The 20,380-nt window shown below is 37.7% G+C and overlaps 1 protein-coding gene across 4 annotated transcripts in view; it reads right to left on the minus strand.

Moving 5' to 3' along the window:
- ZMAT4 (zinc finger matrin-type 4) overlaps window positions 1-20,380 on the minus strand; it is a 303,306-nt gene that overhangs the window by 99,412 nt on the left and 183,514 nt on the right. For all 4 annotated transcript variants that reach the window (XM_081128908.1, XM_081128906.1, XM_081128907.1 and 1 more), the window contains one exon: window positions 2,989-3,216. In XM_081128908.1, coding sequence (XP_080985034.1) covers window positions 2,989-3,216 — 228 coding nt within the window. The remainder of the gene's footprint in view (window positions 1-2,988; window positions 3,217-20,380) is intronic.

The raw sequence follows: 20,380 nt of genomic DNA on the forward strand, positions 1-20,380 counted from the left end.
GAGACTTGGTGTAGAATACTACTCTGTAATGAAGAGCACAGGGCTACTCTGCTTTATATGCAACAAATGGATACATTTCAAAAACAATATGCTATCCAAGAGAAGCTAGATACAAAAAAAATACATGGTTTCTGCTTCTATTTATATGAGGTTTCAGAACAGGCAAAACTAATCTACAGTGAAAAAATAAAAGAAGTGGTTCTCTGGAATGGGAGGTTAGGGTTGACTGGGAAGGGGCACATGAGGATCTTCTCAAGATGGAGAAGTTATATATCTTGGCAGTGGTGTGGGTTACACAGGGGTCTGCACTGTTAAAACTCATTGAACTATAACACTTAATATCTCCTCATTTGACAATATGTAAAATATACACTATTTAACATTTAGAAGAAATTAAAAAATAATAATTAATTTCCTGTAAAAATTATTCGATCAGGATCCTTTTAGGCACAGAAAATGATTGCCATATTAATAATGTAGGATTTTAGGTGATTTTTAAATTTTGCTTATTTTGTTTATTCATTCAGCAATTATTGGGTACCTACTGTGTAACTATCACTGTTCTAGGTGTTTTGAACACATCAGTGAGCAAAACACACAGAGATGCCTACTTTCAAGTTGCTAACAATCTATAGGGGGGAATAGGGTGAAAAACAGATAATCAGGAATTCCATAATAAATAAGAAAATTTACTGTTTAAAACACTGAGACATGCTGAGAAAGAAAGCCTGCAACACTGCCATATTGTGCTCCAACTGCTTGACACCATTTTTCAAAAAGTTATGGTTATGCCTTTATTAATTGATTAGCATTTTTGCCCTTATTAATTGCTTGATCATGCTTAAGGAGCATTCCAGAAATAAGTGCGTGTGCATGTGTGTTTTAAATTGTGCTGAGTTATCATCACTTCTTTATTCCTCAAGCTTTTACAATATTTAATGCCTGAACAAATGTATATCAAAATGTCAGCTGGGGTAGGTGAGAAGGTTGGTTTCAGGGACACTGTTCAATGCTAATCGCATTTCACGTGGTACTGAGTCACAGCCACATTGCGTTATCAAGTCAAAGAGCAGCTCTTTTTGTCTTCAGTATAAATGGCAAGCTGCTCAGATATAACAGAATTCAGATGCCCAAGTCATTAGGATGTGGTTATACATAAAAATGCAGCGCTGATCATTCAAAATTGACAAGAAGAATGTGCTCGAGGAATACTCCTCTAAGTCATACTATCTGGCACCAAAACTACAGAAAGCCCTGCTTTTCTCCTTCAGTGCCCTGCGCTGAAGGAGTCGCAGAGCCGGCTTGTTATCTGCCAGTAACAGTGAGCGGTGGGTAGGCCTTCAGCTATGGAGAGAACTCCTATATTTTTTTTCACAAGACATAAACTGGAACATAAGAAATCCACCAACAAAGAGCAACAATAACAGCAATTCAAAAGTTTCTGCAGTGAGATTATTCAAGAAAATTATTAAGCCCCATGTTGTTTTTCTACAGCTAAAAAACATATGCAAAAGTCAAGTGTTTTTAATGTTTGCTCTTATTTGTCATTTTTCTATTTTGAAAAAGAGGTTTATATATATATATATATATATATATATATAATCTTGCCCCCAACTTGGGATCAAGCCCGAACCCCAGGCATGTGCCCTGACCAGGAATCGAATTGCTGTCTCCTGGATCCTAGGTCGATGCTCAACCACTGAGCCATGCCCGGCCAGGCTTATTTGTCATTTTTAAGTGCATATCTTGTAATAATCAGCTTCTAATTAAGCTCTATATATGTACTAATAGACTTCCAATCTTAAGTACATGCAGCATCAGAGGAGTATTTCAGAAAAAGTGTTTATTTGCCAGCTAACAGCTTCTAGTTCCCTATCCCTGTACATGTATAATTCTGCTCACATGGAACGCCTGCTCACCTGCTGAAATGCTACCCACCTTTCTAGTTCCAACTCAGGTCCCTTTCCTTGGTGAAGTCTTCCTCACCAATATCATCAGAAGTGTCCTGTCCCTCCTTTCAGCTCACACAGCAGGATCTTTTGTTCCACTTACTTGCTCTAGAATTGTAACAGGTTATTTCCTGACTACAATTGCCCCTCTTAGAGGCTCATGGCCTAGTTGGGATAGTAAGAACTGCAGGCTCTACACACAGAACCCAGTTTAAATCTAGGCTGCATTTGCAAAACTGATCTGCAAGTTTTATTATTACAGCTCTTCTGAACGACGATTCCCTGGCCAGTCCATAAAAGCGTATCTCACCCATACAACATCTGACATATAGTGTCAGTAGCACTCTTCTCAGAATTATTTATCTGAGAAAATGCATTTTCTCAGGAAAAAAAAAGGTATATGTGACTTTGTTCTACACAGTGAACATCCAGTGGATCAAAAATGTTTAGGTGATCAAAATGCATAAATGGTTATTGATGGTGAAATATTCTATAAAGTCCCACAAATTGGTATATGGCTTCCTAAGAAACACACAGGACTGGTCCTCACCTATGGTTTCCAGGATTCTGCTCAGCAGCTTCTGTGAAACCTCACATGAACTTTGAAAGCTGCACAGTTTCCATCAATCAAGAAAATACCTGTCAAAATGGGGTTGGATAGCTGGGAACTGACATCATGCACACAGCACTGTCTTAAAGTTTAAATTAAGATAATGCTATTTGGCCTTTTTAGCATCTTCTCTAATATCGCTCATGTAAAAAGCATTCATTAGAGAAGGTGTTTAAAAATAATACATGAGAAAATAATCTGGTTTATGGATGAGTGGTTTTGACCTGAAAAATAGTCAATAAAAATATGGAAATAAACTCTGAAACAACAGAGATTATAAAAATTGAGCTAGTTTTCCACTCCTTTCCTTTCTCTTCTTTTCCTTTTGGATGAGCCTAATTAATAAGAATAATCATGCCAATTTGTGAAAACACAAGCCTTTCTCTGAAAGCCCAGTTCTGGGGCAGAAACGAGCAGAGTTTCTCTTACCTCTTAGTTCCCCCATATCCAGAGTTGTCCCAAGTTGTTCTAACAAAGCAACTCTTGCTGCATTCTTTTTGTGTTTCTTGCCGTCATAATGTTGCTGCGCCATCAGGGGATTATTAAACCAGGCTGCACAGAGTCCGCAGTATCTGTCTGAATCTCTTCTTTGATAGGGAGATGCTACCACTGGAGCAGTGTCCACCCTCGGAGGCTTAAGTGAGCTCAGGGGCGGTGCTGTGGAGGCAAAAAAATGGAGAGGAGCACAAGCCAGGTTAGTGCACTTGTCCTCAGTCTCTGAAGGTGGAAGAATCTCATGTGCATTGTACGCTCAAAAATCCAAGAGTCTATTGAAAGTAGAAAAATAATATATGCCAGCCTTTGTTTTTGAAGTTGGGATACAACTGGAAATTTCTACTTTATTGAAATCAGAGTCTTCACTTTCTTACGCTTTCCTCTGATAGTTCAGGAGACCACTCCTTATAAAGAAAGAAAGATTTTTAAAAATAAACTCTTGGAAATAAGGAGTGGTCTGTTAATCAAATTGAAGCCAAACCGTGAAGTAAACATTGAACAATCATGACTTGAAATTTCTGAATGAATGAAGGAGTGAATGAATGAGGTATTTGGGTGCCATAAATAGAAATCACCAATAAATAAAGGATTTGCCCAAGTGACAGCAAATCTTTCAGAGACATGGGTTGTACCAATCGACAAAATCATGCTGTTTATACTGTCAGTTACTTCTGTTTATTGTGGCAGGTTATTTTCAACCTATACTTGTTAAAATTGATGTTGAAAGTATATTTTTTCAATAAAAAAAGACCAAAAGAAAATACTATAGAGCAGATGTTGCTTCTCCAAAGTGAAAAGGCATATACCACTATTTTAAGATTGCGCAGTCCCACCTATTAATTTAACACATTCCATTGTGACTTTATAGTTATTTTTGGTCCATTAAAAAAAGAACCCAAATTGAAGTTTACTAACAGAAAATAAAAATAACTTTTTTATGCATTACAGCATACAAGTGGCTTTCAGCCTCGTAATAACTATGACTCGGATTATTGTCTCCTTTCCCAGACATGGACTTCAGAGATGCCGAATGATTTACTGAAGGTGAGATGTCTAGTTATGGCAAAGGGAGGACTCCAAACCAAATCCTTGGTTTCCAAGAGCAGTGTTCCTTTCGCTACCTTACAGATTCTTTTCATACTTCTTAATAAGCAGAGGGACTTTTTCTTCCTAGACTTCAGTCATCTTTGTATTTTATATAAGATTTAATTCAATTCGGGGGGAAATTTCTGATCCAAATATTTTGACAAAGGAAAAGAAATGTAAAATCTCACATAGCCCATCAGTCATAACGTCGTGTAGCACTACTTTCTGTTTGTTCTTTCCCTCTGTGATATGTAGGACAGCTGGCAAAACCATGGGAATTAGGCTCATTCCAAGGAAAAGCTGAGATGTGGAAGCTCAATAGCAAGTTAAGTAACCATTTAATTAACCCTCCAACCTTTCAAATAACTTTTATTTAAGCTTTTATTTTTTAGATTAAATGAATGACATAGAAATAAATACTTGCTGAATTTTTTAATTCAAGAAATGCCTGTACTGTAACAATATATCGAGAAAGTCTTTTCCTCTCTATCCAGAAATTACATCAGGTAAGGACACTTGAACTAGTTTGGATAAACAATGGTATTATTTCTATTAGGACTTAGAGAAATAATACATCTCTTAAAAACTTTATTGCGAGATTCAGCAATAAATCACTGTGTGAAACTAAAGCTGAAACGTGGGCCGTACCATCCTAACAGCCATCCAGTATCATTCTGCTGTGACTCAGAAATGCTAATAAAAAGCTACAAATATGCAGTTGACCTACATGGGAAAGGACTTCTATCCACTTTTCTGAAGGAAATTGGATTTTGCTTCCAAAGTTTCCTGCACCTTTATCAATTTCTGTTGTTTTTGATGACAACAGAAAACATATCAAATGTTTACAATCTGAATAAATGTTGACTCTTGAAGCATAATTTACTGTTCTCCAAACAGGGCCCTAAAAAACATTTCAGAGTCAAATCTATCAATTGATACTTTACACACCACATTCTAGTCGGCATTATGCACAATGGAATATTCATCAAATAAGATAGTAATCTTATCTTGCATTTAAGGAAGTAGTTTGATGTTGCATCTGTATTGTAGTTTCTCTTCTTTAATAATTCTATCCTTTGTATACCCAAAAATTTAATTTTCTTATGCTTTGTTTCCAACTGTCTTCACCAATCTCAACTCAGCTTATATTTCATATAAAGGCAAACTGAGTACTATGAAGGGAGTGAAAACAGCTTTCAATCAAAGTCTGAAGTCAAGGTTGGGTTGGACTCCCCCCACTACTGAGCTGTGTGACCTCTGACAACATCTCTGATATCTCTGGTTTCCACAAGGTTAATATTCAAGTTCACCATCTCTTTAAAACCCACAATGTGGGGTATAGAACAAGTTGTAGAAGCTCTCTTTTATGGCTTTGACTGGATGCCAAATAATACGATTTTGTAGAAGGAGAATATTTTCCAAGTTATTTTGCTAAATCTGTATGTGAATTTGAACCATAATACCCATATTTCTTTGGCAAAAGTGTATTATTCTAATAAAATAAATACAAAGTAAGAAAAAGATTATCCTTTGGTTTAAAACATGTTTTTAGCAAAGCTCATTAGTTGATGTATAGTTAATTTTTACTTTTATTTCATTCTTTATGTATAATTGCAAATATATTTAGCTAAATATGGACTTCACTTCCTCTATATAGAACTTAAAATCAAGAAGGAATTAATAGAAACCAGTAGTTTCCAAGCTTGGATGAACATTAGACTTATCGAGAGCTTTAGAAATATCTATGGCCTGGAGAATATTATGCTAAGCAAAATAAGCCAGGCAGAGAAAGAGAAATATCACATGATCTCACTTATATGTGGAATCTAAAGAACATAATAAACTGATGAACAAAATAGATTCAGTGACACAGAAGCATGGAACAGATTAACAAATCTCAGAGGGAAGGTGGGAATGGGTGTGTGGGTGGGTGGGTAAAGATTAACCAAAGAATTTATATGCATATATGCATAACCCTGGGGCAGGGAGTGGGTGTGAGGTGGAAAGGGTCAATGAGGAAAAAGGGGATATCTGTAATATTTTCAACAATAAAGAAAAATTTTAAGAACCAAAAAGTAAATAAAACCTATGAAATAAATTGTGTGTGTGTGTGTGTGTGTGTGTGTGTGTGTGTGTGTGTGTGTGTATATATATATATATATATATATATATATATATATATATATATATATAAAATCTCCAGGTTGTTCCCCAGACTAATTATATTAGAATCTTGGAGTAGGAGCCAGGCATCAGGATGCTTTTAACACCTTCCTCCACACCCCCCACCTTCATCCATGTTTCTAACGCATAGCCAATATTGTGGACTACTGATCTAAATATTGCCAGATTTTATTTGAAAATGACTGTAACATAAAGTCTTCTAGGATCCTCACATAAAAGTAAGTCTCATATTACATCCAATGGCAATGGAGCACAACATTTTGAAGGCAATAACCAAAATGTCACATCTTTATCCACGAAACAGAAAGGGATATTTACTTGGTATTTTCTTAAAACCTCAATCAGTTTTCCCATTTCACCAAGTTACAAAAGATTCTTCAAAGTAGCTGATATTATGCTTTAATGGGTGAACCTGGAGAGTATTATGCTAAGTGAAATATGCCAATCAGAGAAAGACAAATACCATACGATCTCACTTACACGTGGAATCTAATGAACAAAGAAAACTGATAAGCAAAATAAAACCAGAGTCATGGATACATGAAACAGACTGACAGCTGTCAGAGAAGAGGGGGGAGGGGTAGAACTGGATGAAAGAAGGTGAAAAGATTAGCCAAAGAACATAGAAGCATAACCCATGGACACAGACAACACTGTGGTGATGGCTGGGGCGGGGGGGGGGGGGGCTGAGTGGAGGTCAGCAAAGCGGGGGGAAATGGGGACACCTGTAATAGTATCAACAATAAAAATAAAGTTATAAAAATTTAATAAAAGTTAAATAGCCATTCTGATCCCTCTCCACACGCAGAAACTCAAGTACACATTGAGCTGTTGAGATGCTGTACCTCCTGCCTCTGACGGCACCCTCAGCAGCCTGGTCTGCGGCCGTGTACAATCCCTCTCCACAGAGTAGCTGAACACCTGTCCTGCCAGACGCTCCTCCATCCCATCTGCTCTGTGAGCCCCGAGGCCTTGACAACCACCTTGTAGTTTTAGTTGTGTGTGTGTGTGTACATGTGTATGGGTAAAAGACATTTGATCATAATACTAATACTTTGATACTTAATACTTCTGTGTTTGCTGTCTTCTCTAGTACATGTCCACAATCCCTTAGTTTAATTCAGAAAAGCTTCAAAATCTCTGAAATTCAAAATTTTCTGTGTGATTCATTTGTTATCAAAACCTGACCTGAGTTCACACAGGCTATTTATAGTCTATATACATATGTATCGCTTAGTGTAAACATACTTACATATTGCAATAGAACTATTAATATCTCTGATCATGAAGTACTATTTCAGATTCACAGAAACATAATATATGCTACATTACTTTATTATATATCAAAAATCCTAAAATTTCTGATTTTTAAAATTCATTCGGCCCCAAATATTTTGAACAAAAGATCACAGATCTGTAGAACAGTTCAGAGTAACTAAAATAAACTCAAACTGTTTTAATGCTTGAGGTAGTTGAAACAAGTCTATCTCCAAAACTTGACTTCTAAGAATCACCTAAGAGTGGAGTTATTTTCAATATCACTTTTAGTGCTTTGCATGTTTGTCAAGAAGCGGGTTCTCAACAAATATCTGTAGCTGTCTTGAGTAAATGGTCTAAAATAATATGTATCTCTCTCCTATATGTGTTTCTTCGTGGAAGAATAACCATAGCTGATCTAATGACAAAAATATTTCCAGGGCGCCCTGCGTGTGCCTCTCCCGAACACCTCCTCACTCTGCAATGTGACACTGTATACAACCAGACTGGCCACGAGGCCAGCACCTTGCACGGAGGCAGACAGAGTGTATATCCCATGCCTTTTGTTGGACGGATGAATGAATGCTCTGCACCTGCAAGTGATGAAGTACACCAGTCACCAGAATTTTCTTGTTTCTTCTAAATTGTGTCATTTAGTGCTTGAGTAGTTAAGTGCCATTCTAGTCAATGTAAATATTAGCAAATAAGTGACAAGATAATGGATGAGTGAAGGCTAAATTGTGGAAGGGCAACATGTCAAATGCAGACGCATATCCCAGTCACCTTCCTTCTTTTGGATTCAACTGTGTATTTTGAATGTCAGTATTCTTTCAAACTTTTGTTCATTTGCTGGAGTGGCCTATTTCTGTACATTTCAGAGAATGCAAATATGCATATCATTTTAGAAATTTTACTTTCAAACAGGAAGCCATCTACTCTGATTTGTTTATCATGGCATCCAAACCTTCGCTCAAAGCTTCTGGCCTGGTACGAGCCATCCTGCTTTGCCCAGCACTGAGAGGATTCCCAGAACACGGGCCTTTCGAGTGCTAAGGCAGGGCAAGTCCTGGGCAAACTGGAATGAGTTGCTCACCCTCGCTTCTGGGTCAGACCTGATTTAACATCACAATGAAAAAACAAGAATTAGTGAAAAATTCGGGAATAATTGTTTAAGAGCCTAGGGGAGGTACACTTTCAACCGAGAAGAGAGGGTCTTATCAGATCACCAAGTCAGTGTCCTTAGCCAGATTAGGGGGTTACACAGTCAGCAGGCAACGGGATTCTCAACTGCCTCTCTATCTTCTGAACCAGGGACGCGGGGTGCCCTTCGACCACTGAACATGGGGCTGCCACTAACTTCCCCTTCTCTTTCTTTCTCATGCTTTCTAGGCTTTAAGGTAACAAAAATTAGCCCATCCTCCAAAAGGATTTGGAAGCTTTTAAAATAGTTCAAGGAATTTACTCATTTCAAAGGATGCGGTTTTCTCCCCTAAGGCATTCTTATCCATAATACAAATTCTTTTGGGCTGTGTGGTATTCTGCAAGTAGTGTATTATGTCTATTCCACGTATTTTCTTAAGTTGCCCCCAAACCCCATTTGACCAATGGGGAAGCTTGAACTTCAGGGAGATAAATCAATCAGTATTAAGCCCCGTAATAAAAAGCAGCAGAGGAAATGGCAAAGACCAGATCTTTGGACTCGAAGACCAGCACCACATTAAATGTCAACCCATTTTATTGTGATGCTGAGGAAGCAATAGTCTAAATACATAGGTAAACCACAGAGTCAACACATTCCCTAGGCTTCAGCACCTGTTCTCTGTGGGAATTATTTGGAAATATGCATTGTCTCTAAAACAATTTTTCTGATTTCTAGTCCCTTTGATAAACTGTCTTTTTTTTTTCCTGCCCTAAATCAAAATAACAATGACAGTAAGAATTCTTCAACAAATATCACTGTTTTTTTCCTGCAAATGCTGTTAAGAGTTCAGTTTGACTGGGTCAGTCAGTGCTGGCTGGAGGAGATGACTGTCAGTGTAGATTGACAGCTCAGGGTCCAAACAGCCAGTCTCTCCTGCAGGAAAATGCTCAACTCCATGCAAATTGTGCAGAGTTGGGCTTAAGACAGATTTTTTTTGTATCTCTCACAGAGGATGTGTAGAAGATAGACAGATACTCAACCATCATGTAATGAGTAAATGAAAAAGAAAATACTAGTGAATTTCAGTTAATATCAACTCAGGGGATCTTCATGTTTTAATAAATAACTTATGAAAGCTAAATTTTAAATCTTTAATGGTTTTATTAAACTTACTTTAAAGGGTTAAAAATAAATTAGATGTTGATGTATGGAAATAGATTAAATAAATTATGTACATCTATACTCTGAAATATCAGGTATTAATTAAAAACCTGTTTAAAAAAAAAATGTTCAGAATATAAAGTAAACTAAAAGATATGGTTTAGCCCTGGTTGGTGTGGCTCGGTTGGTTGAGAGTCATCGCGTGCACCGCAGGATTGCTGGTTCCATTCCCAGTCAGGGCACATGCTGGGGTTGCAGGCTTGATCCCAGGTCAGGGTGCTTACAGGAGGCGGCCAATAAATGTTTCTCTCTCTTTCCCTCTCCCTTCTGCTCTCTCTAAAAATCAATAAAAAATATTTTTTAAAAAGATATTGTTTATATGTAGGGTATAAGTGAAATTACTTTTTATTAAACTCTACACACACACACAAAAACTATATTTAAAGACTAGAAGGCTATAAATGGAAATCTCAGCAATGGTTATTTCTAAGTTGTGGATTCTGGGTAATTTGCTTTATACTCATGGATATATACTCATTGGTGCAGAGGGAAGACATTTTTATTTTATCATTTATATAAAGGCCACATTTCATGCTAACTTATTTTAGTGCAAAGTCTAGAAAGCACTGCTTAAGGAACTTGTGGTGCCACAACTAGGTCTTAAATCAAATCTCAGAAGATTTGATTTGCAATGATTTATTTATTAATTTATTGTTGATTTGGGAGAAATGGGTTGGAAGAATGTGGGCCCAGTCAGAATATGAGGTAAAAGACCCTATTACAACTCCTACTTTCCCAAAAGATACAGGGAAAAGCCACTGCTCCACTGCAGAGCAGATCCAAAAATGATCCTAATTATTCTGATAAAATAGAGAATCTCTCTCCATTCTCATAGGGTATGCTTGGAAGTGAATTCTGCTATCCAGAGCTGCAAGGGAGGGAAAAAAAACATGTGCTACGTTTTTCCATGCCATAAAGGAAATTAAATAAAATATTCCATGTTCCAAAATATGTGCCATTAAACCCTTCCAGAGAGTAAACAAAGATGAGAATGGCCTAAAGGAAACATCATCGCAACTCAATTTTGTATCAACACTCTAACTATAATCAATCCATTAACGGGAATTGCTTCCTCACGCTAAATTCATATATCATCAGTCTTCATTAATACAGTATTCATAGATCATTGATTTTCATTAATATAGAATAATTCCCCCTAGTTTCATTTCAGTCACTGATTAGATTCGAAACATCTTAAGTATGCCTGTTTTCTGCAGAGCCCCAATCTTTGAAAATAGGTCATTAAACAGAACTTTTGAGGAGATAAAAGTCCTTTTCTAACTTTCTTATGTGTTTTTTTTTTAATGGGAAATTTTGCAGTATTTTACTCTTTATATTTTCTGGTTTTGCTTATTTGCTTCCTTTTTTAAAGTTTGAAGTAAATTTAAATTACAGAAACGATACGAGAATAGTGCAAAGATCTTCTAGAGACCCTTCCCTCGGGTCTCCTGATTGTTAACATTTTGCCACATGTGCTTCATCATTCTCTCTGTCTCTCCCATCAAATTTATACACACTTAAATAGAGAGATACACTTATAAAAGAACCCAAAGGCTATGTGGGTCTCCATTCTTCTGTTCATTGAAAATGGGAATAGAATGGAATTCCACAAGGACAAGGATCTGTATCTGTTCCACAAGGACAAGGATTTGCTCACTGATGTGTCCCAGGGGCTCAGGGCTGAGCATGGAACGTAGCATGTGTTAAGTAAACTCTTGTTGAATGGGGGGAGCAGTTAATTCTCCAGAAGGCTATCTATGTAAGGAAAGGAATCATGGTTTTACTTTAGGACATTCCACTAGTATGATGTGATAATACCATTTCTGACTCTTAAAAACACCTGTATTTGCCTCCTTTGTCAAATATTGACTATAAACACATGGGTGTATTTCTGGGCTCTCTGTTCTGTTCCATTGATCTATATGTCTGTTTTTATGCCAGTACCTTACTGTTTTGATAACTATGACCTGTAGTACAGTTTGATATCAGGTAGCATAATTCTTCCAACTTTGTTCTTCTTTCTCAACATCGCTGTTGCTATACAGGGTCTTCTGTGGATCCATACAAATTTTGGAATATTTGTTCTAGTCCTGTGAAATAAGCCATTGGTGTCCTGATACAAATCGTGTTGAATCTGTAGATTGCTTTGGGTAGTGTGGACATTTTTGGGCTAAAGATAATGTATTCAATAAATGGTGTTGGGAAAATTGGACAGATATATGCAAAAAAAAAGAAAAAGAAACTAGACCACTGCTTACACCAAACACAGGAATAATCTTAAAATGAATTAAAGACTTAAATGTTAGATTTGAAACCATAAAAATCCTAGAAGAAAATACAGGCAGTAAAATCACAGACATTTCTGGTAGCAATATTTTCTCTGATATATTTCCTTGTGCAAGAAAAACAAAAGACAAAATGAACAAATGGGACTACATCAAACTAAAAAGGTTTCACGCAGCAAAAGAAACCATCAATAAAACTATGTGAGAAGTTATGAAGTGCCCAATGTGGTTACTTAAGGAGGACATACAAATACTAATTTTCTTTTAGTGTGTGTATTATTTTTTTAAATGGCTGCTCAGTTATTAAGACATAAATACTTATTAACTTGTCTGGACACTAAGAGTTATGGCATTACCCTACTACAGGGTGTTTGAGCAAGAATCAATGACCTGCTAATGAACAAAATAAACTGACGAACAAAACAGATCCAGAGACATGAAAGCATGCAACAGACTGAGGAATCTCAGTGAAGGCCTGGGGAGAGGGCGAGAGCGGGGTGGAGGGGTCCAGTGGAAGGAAAAAGAGAACATCTGTAATACTTTCAACAAAAATAAATTTAAAAAAGAAAAAGCAAAAGAATCAATGACATGCTCATTTGGCATGCTTAGAAATGCCTTTTCCCATAAACCTCACACAGGAGGCTGAGCTTCAGAAGGGCAGAGTGGGTGTCCCTGACAGAGACTCACTGACTTACTGCCACCCTGTGCCCGCCCCAGCAGGTGTCATCCTTAGACTCAAGAGCTGGAGGGCATCACCCAGATCACAGGCAGCACTGTGAAGGGGGTGGCGAGCTGAAACCTGGGATCTGATCCTAGCTTTTGTTCTTTTCATTCTGCCATCATTCTCTGACTTCACCTAATCCTTACGCCATGCTCAGGGGTGGGAGTGATTTACTGCTCATCCAGCAGCAGCAGCTATTCAACTAGAGAGCCAGCTTCCCAGGCCATTTCTTATAGCCTATGAATATTTATAGAGGATTCAAAGATGAAAAGAGTGATCAGTGTCAGAAGCTCAGCAGGAGATAAAATGCAGGCTGGGTTTAGAGGGAGACAGCGAGAAAGGGTGGCCTTTGGGTCTGGGCTGGGAGGAAGCTGCAACTTTAGAAGTAATTTTAAGGAAGTTAGAACTGATGTCAGGCCCTGAGTAAAACATGTGCATCTTACACTTTTCTTCACCTTCAGCCAGAGTGCCTCCCCCAAAAAGGGATCTCCTGATTTCTCCATTTAAGCTCAGCTGTGAGTTACCATGAACATACAGGGTGTCCCGAAAAATGTATACACACTTTAACAGCTGATAGCTCAATTTTGAAAATGAAATGTATTTTAATAAACACTGTCTTTATAATTATTCAAAGTGTGTGTATACATTTCTGGGACCCTATGTATCCCTGAAAGTAACACTGGCCTTTAATAACCCACAGTCTGCAAGTTATTAAAAAATGCCTCTATTTTGTATTTAAAACTATGAATATTAGCTATGCATATATTTTGCATGGAACTATTTGGATGTAATCTAGAAATAAAGTACTTTATATTTACCATCACTTAGAAATGACTAAATCTGAAGTTTTGATGCGGGTCTGAGTCAGCTCTATAAAACTTCAGAGTAGCTCTAGAACTTCTTGAGGTCAGATTGTGAGACAGGTGGAGCTGCTCTGCTCCATCAGATGAGCTGCCTCCCAACACTTGTGTCAAGAGAATCCAGAGTAACAAATGCCAAAGCAAGATGGTTCTCTAGTCCCTAAGAGTTTAAAGACCATTCATTGCCTTATACCACTACTTCTCATGTTGAGCAATGAGGTTGGTGGGCAGAGGATGATTGCAAATAAGGAAGCTGTTTTAGGCTACATAACTTTGCAGATAAGTGTTAGAAAATCACTAGATTAATTCAGTTCCTGGGGGAACAGAAGCCTACCCAGAGCCTGAATCATTTAGATGTTTCATCCATAATCATTAACTTAACTATGGATTAACCACAATTTGCACACTTCATTGTCATGCAGACACCGCCAAAAGGGGGTATGTGATAGAGAATATAAATTATTTCTATTGAAGAATTTTTAGAACAGGGTGCCATTAACAGCCAATGAGGATGACACTACAAGCAGTCTTGGTCAGTGTGTGTCACAGACGAAGAGCCTCAACATCACCTGACAATTATTAAAGATGAAAATCTTAGGCCCAGCCCTCAACCCTTGGATAAGAATCTACATTTGTGAGAGCTTCAGTTAGTTCATATGGAAACTAAATTTCAAAAGCACCAAAATTAGGATTCAGTGTTCTCATCCCTGGCTGAGGCTTAGATTGAGCTGGGAGAGGTTCATCATTTATAAACTCTAGGCCCCACCCCAGATTCCTGTGGCATGGGGCTCAGTGGTGGTAAGTTTTAAGGCTTTTCAGGTGCTTCTAGTGTGCAGCCAGTGTTGGAAACCATGAGACTGAAGGGACACCATCTGTGAAAGGCCTCACTCTCATCTCCATCTTACCAAGCATCTGTGTTTCTATGTTTTATTCATTCACCTGACATTCTGCCACCATAGGCATATAGCACCACCCCAGCACCCACAGAGCTTGAAATATGGAATGGAAATATTTTAACTAGTTTCACAGAAGTACTTTATTGTGTTGCATTAATTCTACAGAAGTCTATGTGCTTTCTAAAAAAATCAAGAGACGATAGGTATAGAAAAAATAACACAGGTTTTAAAATCAAATCAAAGCAAAACTCAGGCTGGGGTTTTTAACTATACTGGTTTCCTACAATAAAATGAGGCTAATGGTTCAACCTCAGACCCTTGCTGTGCAGAGTCAAGTTGTTTGCCTGATAAAAGTCATTTCCCAAGCATCCTGGCCACGAAAGAAAACCAAGACTGGAACCCAGATCTCCTGACTCCTCCCCCTTGTTTTTCCACTGTCCCACACTGACACTGGTTCTGCCTCTGGTGCAGAGGCAGACCTAGCAAAGGCTGGGAATGCAGAGGGCATGGGGCAAGGGCAGTGTTTGGGAAGAATAAGTCAGAAAAGCTCATCTGCTGGTAGTGAAATGATCAAGTAGCTGGTCATAAGTGCAGTTGCTACAGCAAACAGAGTGTGTTGTAGAATAGAGGAAGCACATGGCAGAGCCAGAGAGATGGCTTAGGGAAGAATGGTGTATGAGTAATGGTTAAAGGATTTGGAATTACTTAGTCAGAAAAAAGGAAGCAAAAACATGACTTAATAACACTTGAGATACATGAAGGATTATAGAATTTGGACGGAGGGCCAGCTGTTTTCCAAAGCTGCTAAACACAGGAAACGGACTGAGCTTGGAACAGCAGGCCTCTAGGACAGAGGTATCTTAAGGAAGCTGGTGCATGATGCTAAGACACGCTTACTGCCCCCGAGGGAGGTGTGTAGAATGTGAGCATTATTGACACCCAGTGGCGGATGGGAGAGCACTTCAGTTTCAACCACACCAGAAGCTCGGAGTTGGAGTTCAATGGAATCTTACTGGGAACAGAAATAGATAAAATGGTAATTCAGGATTCTGTGAATTTCTAGATATAACTCATTCTACATCCTAGTCTCAAGATGAAACATAACATTTTTTTTTTTTAAGTAACATTCTTAAAGTTTAAATCATCAGGATTAATCAAATGTATGGGCATCTTTCTTTCCTACTTATTTTGACTAAAAATAACCTTGCCTTTGTGTTAGGAAAGATCAACTAAAATGTTCATGTATATGCCAGAGTTAGTTCTTTCCTCCCTGCCCGTCAGCATTCTTGATATATTAGATTTATTAAATGAAAATGAAAGGTCCAGGTATTGAGATTTCATCTGCTCTTTTGACTGAAACACAAAATAAAGATGCCAATGATTAGCACTTCGAACTAATCAAGATGTAATTACACAGAGAATTCATGAGTAGGCCATTAACCCCAGTTTCCTGCTTCTCAGTTAAGTGATCTCAACAGGTAGCATAGAGCAGCAATCATGCCTGCAAATGGCTGAGGACCCCTGGCTTCCAGATACCTCCATATCTTTCAGTTTTGAGGATGGTGCTCAGAACTCCCAAATCATCTTTAGCCAGTGTCACTAACAATAAGAATGGCTGCCTCCAAAAGGAATTGCCAAGGTTTAGTTGGGGCCCTTTAATCTCACCGAGGCAATTCACAATGCATAAAAGTGTCCAAAATCCTCTTGAAAACCTTGGGTGGATTTACAATCAAAGCCATAAACTAGTGTGTGCTCAACAAACAATTGAAGAGAGTTGTGGGCACAAAATCCTACACAGGAGAAGCAGCTTCTGTGAAGGCTGGGAGTAGAGTAAGAAAACATGAAAGGTCATCAATTTGTTTGGAGACAGGTAACTTTCCTTGCTGTCTGTGTCTATGACAATATATACAGCAGAAGAGGCTATTGAGAAATTAATTTGTGGTTTTACTTTCCTATACACTCACCTCATAAAATGAGAGGTGTTGCCATTGCCTTCCATACTGAGAGCTAAGCCTTGAAGTCTGGTTTTTCCTATCCAAGAGAGCGAATGAACAATTCATTTATTCTGGGCCCTCTGAGAGAAAAAGGGATCTGAGTGTTTAAAGAGGGGTGTTAAGAAAATAATTGCTTTTTAGGGCCCAGGGGAAAAAAAGAGGTTGCAAGTTTGGATAGAGACCTGGGCATCTTAAAACCAGTGTGTGAAAGGTGGGGCCTTGAATGTGTACAATGGAACCTTGGCCTTCCCTTCCATAGCCTAGCTTGGCATAGAGGAGATGGGACCATCCATGCAAGTCACTGACCTAGAGGAGTAGGACTGCTTGCACAGGGAGAAGGTGAGTGAGACCCATTCTAAGGAAGCCCTGGCGTCACCTCCAGCCTGTGGAGGCCCAGCACACAACACCATCTGGGTGGTCACAAAGTAGTCAGAGCACACAGGCTAAGAGGCTTCTTTGAGGATACCTAATATCTCTAGGCCCTTGTATGACCCTAAAGATGGGGAGGGTACCCAAAGAATGGCTGAGACTGGCCTTCTAACCAATCATCAGGGCTAGAGGACAGAGTAATTTAAATTGATTTCAAAAAGATAAAGAAACGTATTTATTGTACTCAAGTGTTATCCAGTAATTCACACTTATTGCATCTGATTATTAAAGAAACCAAGCTGAGCATTAAGAAAGCTTTTCAGGCTGATGTTTGTATAGATATTTCAAAGATAGGAATATAGTTTGGGACACTGACTACCAATTATTTTACCTGGAATGTTTACTTTACAAGTGCCTTCTCAATTTCATAGGCTAGACAGTTTTAAGGTTCTTATTTTTAATAGATGACAAGAATTATTGCCAGAAAATCTCTCACTCAGTTGTTTCTGAATAGCAATGCACTCTGCGTATGGATGCCAAGTCCTAACTACATCTCCTGTTGACAGTTTCCGAGTAAGCACAGGAAATTGATCGTTTTATTTTTCTACTACATTCCTTCATAAAAATGCGTTAAAGAACACTTTCTAGAATAAAGGTATAACCACATCATACTGAAATCGTCAACTATCTTACACCACTCTTTGATCACCCAACAGAGAAAAGTGAGTTTCTGGTATTTAAAAGGATTTGTGGAAATCATCTAGGTAGTAGCCTCCTTGTTAAAATCTTCAGTTCTATCCAATCATAGATCCTTTTTTTTATTGATCATCAAATATAAAATAAGACAGTAGCCTTGATCTAATCATTGTTCCAAGCCTCTTATGATCCACTGTACAGAAGTAGTGACCAAAAGAATTTAGTTCACCTCACATTTCTAATTCACTTAAACTCTCTTCACTGCAGAGTAAATGGCCTGATTGATGTGGTTTCTTTTGACAGCATGATTCCATGGAAAGTCTACTGCAAAAGAAGCCTTTTTGCCAGGAGCCAGTTGTACCGCCTTGGGCAAATGATTCCACCTCTCTAAGCCTGTTTCCTCACTGGGAAAATTAGATCGAAACAACAATTGGTAAGCACCTTCTGGCTTGCAATTCTATTAATCTATTCCTTGCTGTATTTGTAAGCATTCAAAAAGCCAAAGACATCATCAGAACAAATGCATTGATGTAGAGATGACGCCTTGGAACAGGCCAGCTTTCCTAATTTAAAAGGAAATGAACCGCTATGAAGAGCTGCCTGTTTGACAAACTATTGTTTGCATCTATTAAAACAAGTATCTAGACAGGTTATGCCAGGCAAACCAAATAACCTGAGTCGGATGATAGAACTGCCATGGTGTATAAAATCTTATATGCAAATACAAGGTGCTGATTGAACCTGAAGCACATGTATTATTCAAAATGTGAATTTATGTAACTTTCAAACAGATCTAGAATACCCTGATCTTTATTCATTCAACAGAGAACTCAAATAAGCAATTCTGCCTGGCACAGAAATTTATAGAAAAGTTCCGAAGCTCTGTCTCTTTCATCTTCGGAAGAAAGAGAAGAGGAAAACCAACACGATTTTAGAAGAGAAATGGACAATAACCACACTCACACAGCAGGCAAGCAGAGCTGACAAGATCATTGCTTATCGGCCCCTATTCCCACAATGTTCACTATTCCTACAAGTGAGAAACGCTTGATTTAGGTTTATAAATATCGGTCTTTGTTGCTTTATTACCTCTAGTCATCTTTGTGAGAACCTTGGGGTTTGAACTATACCATTCATTAGGCAAGCAAAAGCCTATAGATCATTTCACGAAGCATTATTTATCAAGGCAAGGTCCTAGAACGCACAACCAAAAGCTCTGGGTTCAAGCTCCAATTATATGTTTTACTGTGTAACACCAAGCAAGTTCCTTTACTCTGCAGGGTCTCAGTTTCTTCATCAGTAAAAAAGAGATAATACTTTATATACTTTGTCTTGTTATGATGATTAAATGAAACAATAAATGTGATGTTTCTGATACCATATATTTATAATTATCAGTTATGATCATTGATTTTATTATCAGGTTAGATTCAGTCCACTCAATTACAGTTTTACCACATCCCAGGATCTTTAAAACATTACGTATTTTTATTTTATTGTTGAGAGATAGACTTTTTGAAACTTATTTTTTTATAAATGTAATAAATATAAAGTTACTTTTGCTATGTACACAGTTAATTCTTGCTATTCATGGTAGTTATGTTCTGTAAAGTCTCCAAGTACACAAACAGCAAACACTGAACAATTGCTCTTGGAGAAATTCAAGGTTTAGATTCCTGTGAGCCTACAGTCACCACATTTTAATCAATTGATCAATATAAAACTTTGTTTTATATGTGCTTCTGTTTAAAGACACTTTATTTAGTATATATGTTTGATTCATTAACATTCTACAAATATTTAATTCAAAGCCAACAACACTATTACTCATGCTGGATCAAGCTCATTCTTCCTGTAAGGCACATCACAGGCTTCTTGGAACTCAGGAACACTATCCTTGGGAGCCATTTAAAATGGCAAAATCAACAACAAAGAGCACAAAAATGCAAAAAAACTGGTACTAAATGCATTGCAAAAAGGGCACTTGTTTGCAGTATGAGAGTTTAAAAGAGAGAGAGTTGCCTTGTCAACCTCAGGTGAGAACATGCATATGGAGCAATTCAAAATTTTCCCCACTTTGCACACATCGACAGATGACCACTAAAGTGCCCCGAGTATTGATTTGTGGTTACAGATACATTTGAGTGAGTAGGTAAGTTCACAAATACAGAATCTGCAAATAACGAGAATCAATTGTGTGTTTGTGTGTACTTATATATTTTACATACAACAATGCACTCACTCAGCTCAATCACATGGCAGGCACTATATTAAGTATTTTACATATATCTTCTCTATTATAATAATTATATTACATAAGAACATCATGTTAAAATATGAAATTGAGGGGTGGAGGAGTAAAATAACTTGTAAAGGTACACACAGATATATCCAGAATTTAAAACTGGGTCTGATTTTAGAGTCTACATTCATACTCTACATTAGTCTGTATTTTATCTATTTTATCAGGAGAAAAGGAGTTTTTAAAGTCAAGTAACTGGACAGGCACTTCCTGTAAAAATGAAAAACAACTATCTTTGATCATCTTATTTAACTGAAATTTGAATAACCAAGGTAAGTTAATTAAAAAATAAAGCTATAGATATGTAACTATCT

Source organism: Miniopterus schreibersii (assembly GCF_964146895.1).
Source record: "Miniopterus schreibersii genome assembly, chromosome: 2".
Classification (NCBI taxonomy): Eukaryota; Metazoa; Chordata; class Mammalia; order Chiroptera; family Miniopteridae; genus Miniopterus; species Miniopterus schreibersii.